Source organism: Fusarium falciforme, chromosome 5 (assembly GCF_026873545.1).
Source record: "Fusarium falciforme chromosome 5, complete sequence".
Taxonomy (NCBI): domain Eukaryota; kingdom Fungi; phylum Ascomycota; class Sordariomycetes; order Hypocreales; family Nectriaceae; genus Fusarium; species Fusarium falciforme.
In genome coordinates, this window is record NC_070548.1 from 1,233,899 (window position 1) to 1,245,330 (window position 11,432).

Consider the following 11,432-nt stretch of genomic DNA (forward strand, 5'->3'; position numbering starts at 1 on the left):
AATAAAGTTCTATTAAAAGAGCTATTTCTTCGCTATTATGTGATATAAGGCTTATACTCAAACCCGGTACAAGACTTTTTACACGATTACCCGTCAACCATTTCCCAACCAAGAGCAATTCATTCTATTATATCAACGCACACAGACACGGCAAATCTCATCCCCAGATATCACACCATGGCTCAAGCAATGCTATCTACTAAAGTCATTATTTCTATTATATTCGGCATCCTTCAGTTAATTGTCAGACTTGTTTCTCTCTGGCAGCAGCGCCACCTTCGCTGGACGACTAGTAAGCTCTCTTCTCTCCGGGGTAATTACTAAGGGCTGATATACTGGCAGATTCGAGGCCTGAAAGAAGAAATACTTTCTGAGAGCGCAAAGAGGCCTAGTTACTTGGTAGGGGGTTGACAAGACTGGAGGCAGAATTGAACTTGGATAACAGTAAGAAACAGGCACAGTATTCCCGTGTTGCAGGATGGGATGCACTCGACGCGCTGTTGGAGGTGATCGAGGTGGCTGGATGATGAAGTTTACCTCAGCCGACGAGGTCCTGAACGCACTTGACCGTGTTGGGCGAGTCTCCAACCTGGTTGATGAACCTAGTCACAGCGCACAGCAGATATTAAACAAATGTATCGACGCTCACCACTCCCAGCCCAGGCCGTGACATCCCCCACTACCCTCAGGACCCTCCATCATTCTTAAGGCAAGCCCCAAAGAGTCAAGAAGGTCCCTCGACCAGCAGATAACAGGATACACACTGGGAAGCCGGGAGATGTGTGCACAAGGCACATAATCCACTTCCCTAACCCACCTCGTTGCTGATGGCGTCGACAAAGTACTGAGTACTTGTTTGTTGATATACCGCTCGGAATACAAAGCAGTCAAGGATGGGTCTCTCCTTGCGCTCCACCTTGCCGTGCGGAATAGCCAAAGGCTAGACATAAAAATCACTGAGAAGAGGAATACATCACGTTCGGAATATGGACTGCACCCTTGGCTGGTCCTCCTATATGTCGTGTGGTTGGGTTGGGTATCGTACATTTTCGTCCCCAATCTTCATTATTTCATCCTCGATATCTGCTCGCTTGTCAGTTCTTCTGTTGCTCCAACCATCCTTCATGACCTCCGTCGGCCTCCGTTCATGCTGTCGAGAGTCTTGTCAATCTCCATAATATCCAACATCTCAACCTCCACGTCTCGCTTTGTAAAGTCATCCGTCTCATCTGCCGCGTCATTCAGGGTGTCCATAAAGTCGAAGCCAACCCGGGGCCGTGATGGTGCCCGGTTATTCGACACAAGATCGCCAGTGATATCATGTTGTCCAGAAGCGGACCGTAGTCGCAGTGTCCCAGGCTTGACGGTGCTGAGGTTGAAAGTCGCCTTGGCCGGCCTTCCTGGCTTGCCGTGCACGATGATGGCATCTGACTTCTTAGAAAACAATCCCCGTCTTCGTGTGTTGACAACTGCGCCAATCTTCTTGCCCGGTCCGTCATCTCCCTCTCGGACGATGACAATCCTAGAATCACCGAGAATCAACACATCGGCAGGGAGGTCTCCGTCCTGGATGGTGGTGTGATTGGCGTCTACCACCAGACCAACTCCATTGCACCTCTCGCCTAAGAGACCAGTGGACAGATCCAGGAGCTTGACCATCCTAGTGGGTTGCGCTCCGCTGAAAATGTCTACACCAGCACCAGTTCCTCTGCGAAGCTGGGAGTCCCAGAATCGCAAAATGCCAGGAATGACGCACACGTGTTCCAGGCCACCAACCCAGAGCACGACTGTCTCGTCTTGGACGGCGTTTCCGCTTGTTGGTAGAGCCGCTACCGTGATACCGCCCTGGATCGTAGCCAGGCGATCAAGAGTGATGGCAGAGCTGAGGGAAGCCGTAGCTTGACGTCGGGTGTGTGGGGTCATGGGTGCAAACTCCCCAGTGCTGCTCTCCTTGTTCTGCATAGTGACACTGCGGAGCGAGCTCGTTCCCTCCACATATCCAGACACGTTGAAAGCTGATAGTGCGGCTCCACGAACTCCAGACTTCAGCTTGCTTGAAAGGATAGCGCCCGATCCAGCAGGGCTAACACCGTCAATGTCCCAAATTCCCCACATGCCATCGGCAAGGAGAGCCAATACAGCGCGGCCGTGTGCTATCCAAGCGGCGTCGAGAATAGGCTTCCTTGTTGCCGAAGGGCGAGCAAAAGGCTGGTACAGGGACAACAACCAAGAGCCCTGCCCTGGCAGTGGTCCAGTCGCATCCGGGTCGTTTAGAGAAGCAAGCGCAAAATCATAGATCCGCACGCCTTGCACCGCGGAGACTGTGAGCAGCTGTGTTGTGTGCGTGGGGTTGAAGGATATGCTCTTGAGGGGGTTGGGCAAGTACTCGGTCTGGAACGGTTCAAGGGCTCTTGTGGGCTTGTCTTTGGGGTTCAGGGGCACATCCCAGAGACGGAGGACGCCCGAGGCCTCTCGCGAGTGTGAAGCGACGACCGCCCGTGACTTTGTGCCTGGTCGCTCAGTGGCTGTGGGCATGATCAGGTTGATGGCGATGCCCTCGCTGTGCTTGCTCTGACCGCCAAGCAGGATGAGCGATTCGCCCCAGGCTCCAGAACCAGCATTGCCTGCCAGGAGATCATTCCTAAGCTCCGGCCTCGCCTTACTCTCTGGAGAAGGGGGGGTGAGAGGAAGCGTGATGACGTAGACGTCATTGGTAACGCATGAGACGGCAAAGACCATCTTCTCGGTCAAGACTTTGGCTCCTCCCCAGGCGGCGTCTTCAGCAGGTGTTAGGGTCATGGGCATCACCGCAACCTTCAACACCGAAGTCCCAAGAGCCAGGTCGAGCGTCTGTACAATCTCGGGGTAGGGGCCATCCTCAATCTCGTCCTCGAACTCGGGCTTGTCCTCGAATTGGGGCGCTGTCTTTGACTTGGCTGGCGGTTCCTCATCGTCCGAGTCGATAATCATGATGGAGTCCTCGCCTGTGCCATTCTGCTTCTCGTTCTCTTTCTCGGGCGCCTTCTTAGCGGCCTTGAATCGCTTGCCGCCTCGCCAGGCAACGGTCACACCGTTTTCGTGACCGTATATGAGGATGGTCGCACCCTGGGGAGACTGGACGGGGTATGTTTGCACATCGTTGACTCGTCGCGAGAGATTGTATCTGTGGGGGTCAGCTGGCGCTCTGGATGCCGTCCTTTTAAGGCGAGTGTGTCTTACGTGAACTGTGTGTTTTGCGCCGTGCGACGGATTCGGGGAGCTGTGATGGAGCTCATCGTGCAGCTGAGCTTTGGGCGAAGAGCCCTGTAAAGAAGTATTGGGGCTATATATCGATGAGGAAGCGCCTCTAGGATTAGTGGAGGTCGATATCTGGGTTAGGGTGGGTGATGGCGCAGATTGAATTGTGTTGTGATGCTTGAGCTGGTGCCTTCCAACTGTTTGGAGCCAGGAACTTTTCCAACGCGACAAGATCGCGCCAAGCTCCCAGCTCTCTGGTCACGTGATCTGCGCAACCTCCAACGACAATTCAATTCGACTACCCTGGACGCCTTAAACGCCCAGCCAGTGCTGGCCTTTGTGCACCGCCCACGTCCCATATTGATCTTACAGTGGTTGATCACCCTCATCTTTGCTTCTTTATTATTCTGGTAGTACAATTTTTAATTTGTGAATTTTGATGTGACGGTTTATGTGAGCAATATAGGCTCTAGGCATGCATGAGATGAAATTACTCATCGAGCTAGAGTTAGAATGGAAGAGCACACACCAAATATTGCTAGTCTGGACGCCAACTTTACAAAGCAATCATCTATGTACAGGGGACTTAAAAAACTCTTATATCCCTAGGGCCAATAGCAAAAAGAAGGGCTGCTGAAGGAGCAACAGCTAGACAACGACTAAGCAGCAAAGCTTATCTCGTGACTGAAGACAGCACATGTAGACCATGGGAACCAAGAGGGCAAGCAATCCCCAGTCCAAGAACTCAATCCGAAAGTGGTGTCCTAAGAGAATGCAGGAAACTTTAGCTGCGTGCTTGTTCCACCCCCTGCCGTGCTGACTCTCACCAAGCCTTCATCAGACACTTACCACGGACCTTTGAGGAACACGAGGTAGGTCGAGAACAAACAAGACGGGCAAACCTCAAACTTGATAGAAACCGGAGGTGAGCGGAATCGGGAAAACCGCAGCGATGACACTATCTCAAACCGACCTATTGATGATACCGTAGGAACGTCAAGGGGCAACGAGCTCGAACGCGGTCCGGGCATGTGGCTGGTTTCACTAGGAGCTCAACATCGTCTGATGGACTTTGGTGGGAACTAAATTCGTGAGACCACATCCAAAGAACCAGCTTTTCAAGTCTCAAGTGGTGGTGTTTCGATTACTACGCGCAATCCTACATACAGAAAACACCATGACCACCCTCCATCGGTCAATGATTCGGAAGAAGAAACAACGATCAAGTAAAAAAAGGTTAAATAGAGCGACGATAGGATATCCCACACCATCAATAAACCAGCCCCCTCTTCGTCGTGATATCTCCGCCAGGGCTGGCAAAATCTCCACTGCGTCCGTCCTGCTGCATCTATGTGACACCTCGCTCGCTAGCACCCCGCCCAAATATCCCAAGAGGACCCGGTTGCCCTCTAATTTTTAGACCTGCTCCCCACCCTACTCGCTAGATAGATCGAGAATTTGTACAGAGGAGACCTCGGACTCCCAGTCGTAAAGAGAAAAAAGAAACAGACGTGCCGATTACACGTGGGGGTATGGTTGCCGCCATGATGCTCTTACCCGGAGATGACTTCTGCGGAGGGTGCTGGAGAATGACGGTGGCATCCAGGGGATAGTTGCTGCGGCGTTGCTCTCATCTTCCCCAGTCGACTGCTCGAATCAAAGTTTGAAGCTGAAAAGTGACGAGTGAGGGAGTGGACGGCGTAGGGAGAGCCGGTGTGCCATGGAGCGTGCTTGATCAAATCCAGTCGTTATTTCCGCAGAGGCAAAAGAGAATAAAAAGGTCTAACCCTACGCCCAGAAAAGAGTCAAACGCCGCCAGATCGTCGGGGGAAATCGATCGACCAATAGACATGAGCTATCATCCCAAAAACGCCGTGAATGCCGATGGTGAGGTGGATGGGGAGTGTTTGGCTGATAAGCCTTGAAGAATTTTGGAATTCGCTCATGCGTTGGTGACCTGCTCGTGTCAGTTGGACATGTTTAAATGAATTCAGTCATATCTCATAAACTTACCCGAAGAATCCTCCGAGAGTAGTCTTGGTTGTCAGCGATGCTGCCATCGCTGAGTCGTCGGTGAGCCATGACAGGGTCGAGGCGAGAGTCGGTCATGGAGATGCTGCCGCTGCTGCCAGGAGGCTTGGAGCCGTTGATGAATGCGTTCACAGCAGCGTTTCGGCGATGCTCCTCCTCGATTTCAGCGTTTCGTCGGCGGCGGACAAAGAAGATGGCACCAGCAGCAATAGCACCGACCACCACCACACCCACAACGACACCTGCGGCAATGGCGGCCACATTGGGACCGTCCTTCTTCTTGTCGTCGTCGGCAGTGCTAGAATCGGAGGGGGAAGTGACATCATCGGTGTGTGTCACGACAGCAGTGCTCTCGGCAGCGGTGCTCTCGGAAGCTTTGGTCGACGAGGGAGCAGCACTCGTGGTCGTCTCTTCTGGCACATAATCATCAACGGCAATTTCGAGACCGGTGTTGAAGACAGAGTAGTAGGTCTTGAGGGCACCGCAAGCCTCTTGGGGGTAGGCTGGGCATGGGAAGTTGCAAAACGAGTCCTTGACCAGGTCGTCCTCGGGAGGATAAACCATGCCGCAATAACACTTATCGGCCTTCATAGCCGACACATACATGCCGGCCTCTTTGCAAATATCACCACAGTAGCCGCTGGTGACCTTGGCTCCCGATGCCTCCTGGGTAAAGTTGGCTCCAGATGAGAAGCATCCATGCGAGGTCAACTGGTTAATGACGGGAGTGACGGCCGGCCTTTGTTGTCCGTTCTTAGCGTAGACTCCAAGGAAGTTGGCGGCGGCCAGGAAGGCCAACGAAGCGGTTGTTGTGGTCTTCATTGTTGTTGGTTGTATATCGGATATAGAGCGAGCGTGAGGGAGGTTTGGGTTGGTTTGATTAATCCGCTTATTACGGGAGCGGGCCTCGAATCAGATCAACTGGAATTGAGGCTTGCCTAATCCAAAGCTGAGGGTTTTCTTTTTGGTTGATGTTACTCCAGGCTGGTCCAAAGATGCGGTGAATCGGCACGATTTGATGTCGGTCGAAACCTCTCGATTGACAGTGAGCCAAGTCGATGACGCGAACGGGTGAGTCGTCGATATTAAACGAGACGCTGTGAATCCTTTGTCGATTGGATATCAAGGGCACAGACGATAGTCGACGAGTCGAGCGAACAAATGTCGTCGGTCGGAAGAGGAGATGGATCGAGAAGAAAGGAGGCGAGATGATCGGATCGTGTCGTGGGTGTCGTGGAACCAGACAAGGTGGTAGAACAAAGAAGCTTAAGGGCAACGAGACGAGACGCCCTTGAACAACGAGAACCGAAAGAAAAAAGACTCAACGATGGAAAGGAGACGAAGGCAGCATTGGTCACTACAATACGCTCCAAAGGTGAAAGAAGATCAAACGCTTTGCGTGTGGGGGAGGTGAAGGAGGGACTGGAACGAACGAGCGGCGGGAGGGAGTGGCTTGTTTTGTTGAAAGGGGAGATGGCGAGAAACGGAGCGAGAGGAGAGAGGCAGCGACGGGACTCGACCACCAGAAGCGAAGCGAGAAGGAGACGGAGCGGAGGGACTTGGCTTGGCTTGGAAGGGAAGTGGGCAGGGAAGGGACTTGGAAGGGCAGAGCAGGGGAGACGAGGAGCCAGGAACAGGAGTCAGAGCGAGCCCTGGCCTGGGATTGCAGCGAGTGAGCGGCAGAAGAGCGCGAGACCCCCCGGGAGAGAGCAGGGAACAAGGGGGTACGGGCAGGGGGGATCCAGAGGGTCACAGGGGAATGCCCAGCCAGTGGAGTTGGCATCAGGGAATCAGCAGGGATTTGGGCACCATTTTGGGACCATATTTGGGTGGTGGTGGTGGAGTTGCAGGGGGTGGTTCCTGTTTAATTGCACAAGAGAGCACAAAATCATGCACGGCATTAGACCTGCGCTGCACTGCACTGAAGTGCACTGCTCGTCCGTCGCCCGCCACTGCCCGCTCCATCCATCCCATCCAGAAGCCCAAAAGCGCCGAAAACACCGCCAATGGGATGCCAACTGTTCACGGCTTCAACTTGTTGGGCGGCGAATCATGCGGCACGGTCGCCGCGCACAGCACAAGTTTGTGCGAACAACTCGGCTCTTGCACAAAATGCAAACGACGTGACTGACCACCTGCCTCACCTCACACCCCGTACACGAGGTACCTCGCCTGCGCTCAACGCCGCGACACACGACACAGAAGACGAAACCACACCACAGAAAACGTTCACACAAGACTACGGTACCTGTACGGCCCGGGACACGGGCGACACCATGGTCAATCACCACAATCGCCCAGTGGCTGGATCTGGAAACACAGGGCGTCAGCTAGAGCCTCAGAGCATCAGCGAATCGATGGATGCACAACAGCACGCCCGAGAGAGCCGCCCTGTGTCCCCTTGAACAAACGTCTCGGGTCTCATTGATGCCTCGTTCCTCAGCCTGGCGGTTGACCATCATGACCATCCGTCTCCCTCGACCCTCGAATCAATCACCCACCGCTTCCATCCCCTGGGCTCATTCAACACCCCTCCATCCCTGGCCGGCGCCGTGCGCCGGGGGTAACGCTGGAGGCGCTGGGACCGCTGAAGCCGCCTGCAAGCCACCTCAGCCAATGCCTCGAGTTGGGACCGTGGAATGTGCTGCCGCTATTGGAACATGCGGGCCACGTCAAGCTTCGGGATCCTCAAAAGGCAACCATGGTTCTGGTCTCGATACGTTGAGAAAAGCTTTTCGGTGATGCCTTTGCGATTTTGGGGAGGACGGCGGGAGATAGAGTTTCTGCCATGCGGGCTGCTCGCCTTCTTCCCCTTCATTTCCATCTTGGGTCTTCTCCGCGGCCTGGTGCAAACCTTGTGCATCGAGTTCATGTCCACTTTGTGCCCTGATATTCAGGAACAGCATAGCCTGGGATACGTACCTCACCCTCCTCGGCCCAAACTGGACGTGATTGCTGCAGATCATGTCCAAAGCTGGTCCTGTGCCGCGAAACTCAACCTCTTGGCGCCAACGCTCGTTGATCAAATCAATTTACCCGTCCCAACCGCAAGCAAATCACGCGTGCGGCGTCAACGCAAACCTCGGCGGTTGAGTGGGAAAAGTCAGAATGTGATGAGGTCTTTTTGTTCTGGAGGATGGTCTCGAAAGGTTCGCTCTCGCGGTCGAACTCGGCTTGCGACGACCGAGATGGCTGAAGCTTGACATCCCCATGTTCAAGTGGAGATTTCGAGGCCCATCTCGACCTTCATTTGCACGTCAATGCACGCCCACGGCGCAATCCTCGTCTTGAACCTTTCATAAAACGTCACACCCTTTGTGCAGACTTGTGCATGCCATACCCCCATGGCGGATCAGCAAAAACCCCAACAGGGCGCGCGTCAGCCATCACCACGCCGCAATGGCCGTCTCGATCCACGTGTCTGACGAGGCTTGCTGTGACGGGGGATGCATCAAGTCCATGGAACGAGCAATACGGCTTGCAGGACGACGACGTGCGTGCGTGCGTAGGAAGCGCTTACATCTATAGCAGCGGAAATATGCGTGGTAGAGTTTGCAAGAGAGGTAATACTGCAAGGACCTCGCTGGCACAACGGGATGAACGGGCGAGTCGTGATTCTGGTGTTGGTGGTCTCGCTATCTCGGTGTCTCTGGGTCCCCACCTCGGCAACTCGATCGAGGATCGAGGCATGCAGTCCTCCGTACGGAGTACAGTACGGAGCAGCCGGTTATGATCATAAAAGAGACACTGGCAGGCTTTGTTCGGGGTGGATGGTCCATGGCCGCTGGGTCTGGGTCTGACGGCCATCAGAGCTGCATCAACCAGATCACGCCAAGCACGACCCCGAGCGACACCCAACCTCTCGGTATCTAGCCCTGCACAGAAACGAGATTGCTCAGGGCTACGCCTCGAACTGATAACAACGGGTGCATCTGTTGCTGGCTCCTATCGAAGCTGAGAGAATGTTCATCATTCATTCCCATGTCGCGCCCATCAGCAGCGATGCGTGACGGCGGTCGCAGAGTTGAAACAGCGACTAGAAACGCCGCCTCCCACCCAATCTCGTTGGCTGCTGTCACCCACCCAAACGGCTCCGTTGTCAGAGGTTTAGACTTTTCCAACTGCCAAGACGATTGCCGGGCGCCTCTATCCCGCACAGCGTCCCGTCGAGTTTGAGCTTGCTGACGAAGGCAGCTGAACCGACTCGACTCGGCAGGAGAATTGAATACAACCGATCTCGTGGAAGAGGATCGCCTGAGCTGAATCAAGTCCACAGCCCCGACCGACCGATCCTCACTTGCTTTTCAGAGGGGCCGCCGTCGTTCCCGAGCCCACTTGGTCTGAAGGACTGGCCGGTAGCCACATGGCGGCTTGCATAACTCTGGACAACTCTGGATAGGGTTAGGTTTTGCATCACGGACCAGGCACAATTCCCTGTTTTGTGTTTTTCCATCCATTAAAGCGCGTATAAGGTTAATCACCTTACGCGTTCATGGCAGGTGAAAAGGATTGGTTCCTACATTAGCGACGGCACTTTCCCTTTCTGTCGAGAGACTGACAAAGCGATTCTTGATCTGCTGCCCACCCCTCAGATGACACATGTGGGTCGAGTCTGCGTATTTGATACGAGGCCGCGAAGCCATTCGCAACTCGATTTGCTGCCGGAGTTCCGGAGGGTAGGAATACGTACTCTGTGGGAGGGTCGAGAAAACCTGGCAGATGCACAGCATTGAATGGCCACTTGCCTTACTGGAGAGGGAAAAAAGAAAGAAGAAGCGGTCGAATCTTGTGCCTGGCGTACCTGAATGTTCAATGCAAGGAGTGTCGTGAATTCAAGGAACAAGGAAGACGAAACCAGGTGCAAGGAACGAGCGGCTCAACTCCTTGTCAAAGCTTCCAAACAAGCTCCAGGCGTCCCTCTGGCAAGGCAGATTTTCTTCTTTTACAGAAGGACAGAGAGATTCAGCCCCCTCGGTGGCACCCCCATGATCCCTTCCAAGATCACTCATTGCTTGGTTGATCACTCCCTACTATGTAAGGACCACCTCTCCCCAGCCAGCACCCATTCATTCCCCTCAACTGCGACCGCCCCAAGACATGGATGAGTACCGTTGCATTCTCCCCCATTTCATGGGCTTCTCCAATCTTTGAGGGGGGAGACCAAACCCTCATGGATTACCGTCGAGTTGAGATTCAAGGACCCCGTGGATAGCTTCTAACAAGCCAGACCCGGGTTGGCGGTGCATGACCCCGAAGCAAATTTGGGTTGGCGATTATTGCCTTCTGGAGCACGGAGGGTAATATATCTGGCCGGCCTCGTCCGCGACGGGCATCTTGACCCAAATTGTTGGGCACCGCAATTATCCGTTTCTTTTTTGCATCTATTGATATGTACTCCCGACCGCCCGTGGTGGAGAGGCCTGGCATTGTGTTCAGGGGACCGGATCTTGAGCCGTTGAGCCAAGACGACACTGTCATCTCGACACCGTTGCATTAAATCGTAGATTGCCCATCGGTAATCAGGACGCTGACGGGTTTGGTTTCACCATGGGCTATGGTTGCTCCGTCTATTTACTTTGTTCCATACCCGTTAAACCAGCCTCATCAACAACAACACAGAAATATATATCTCTGTAGATTACTACTCTGTACAGCATACGGGATACACTTTGTATGTGCAGCAGCGGACAATCTTCCCCTGTCCTAGACACTGCGGCGTCACCGGCTCGACGTGGCTTTCGTCCCGAACCACCCGCCCAGACCGGCCTGTGCCTTTTGTCGTTCGTTTTGTCGTCTCATGTAGAATGGTAAAAAGGCTGGGGACGGTCGTTTCCACAACCACCGTCAATTCAAACAAACATATTCACTTTTTCAAGGTTGCACTCTTTCATCTCTTCATTCCTCGTCTTGAGGCACCTTCATCTTGTTTAGGTAGGTAGTCGAGACACTCTTCCCCATGTGCCCCAGTTTATCGAGATTACCATGGCTGTGCCACGTTTTTGAGCACAATTCACTCTCCACTTTCATCTTCACTATTGAGTATGAATTGACCGTATAACTTTCTCTCCCCCCTGCACAATTGCTCATCAGACCCTTTTTTCCTTGTTTTCCACCCCTTCTGGCCCGGCGCTGGTGGCCGTTCGCCGGGACGCGGTCCGTCCATT

At 53.7% G+C, this 11,432-nt stretch overlaps 2 protein-coding genes across 2 annotated transcripts; both read right to left on the minus strand.

Moving 5' to 3' along the window:
- Positions 1-1,122: 1,122 nt before the first annotated feature.
- Positions 1,123-3,275, minus strand: NCS54_00662200 (Hypothetical protein; the record flags this gene model as incomplete). Its single annotated transcript, XM_053152072.1, has 2 exons — positions 1,123-3,163; positions 3,220-3,275. 2 exons carry the CDS (start codon positions 3,273-3,275, stop codon positions 1,123-1,125), a joined length of 2,097 nt encoding a protein of 698 aa, XP_053008047.1.
- A 1,904-nt stretch (positions 3,276-5,179) lies between these two features.
- On the minus strand, positions 5,180-6,090 carry NCS54_00662300 (WSC domain-containing protein; the record flags this gene model as incomplete). Its single annotated transcript, XM_053152073.1, has 2 exons — positions 5,180-5,194; positions 5,251-6,090. 2 exons carry the CDS (start codon positions 6,088-6,090, stop codon positions 5,180-5,182), a joined length of 855 nt encoding a protein of 284 aa, XP_053008048.1.
- Between the last annotated feature and the right edge of the window lie 5,342 nt (positions 6,091-11,432).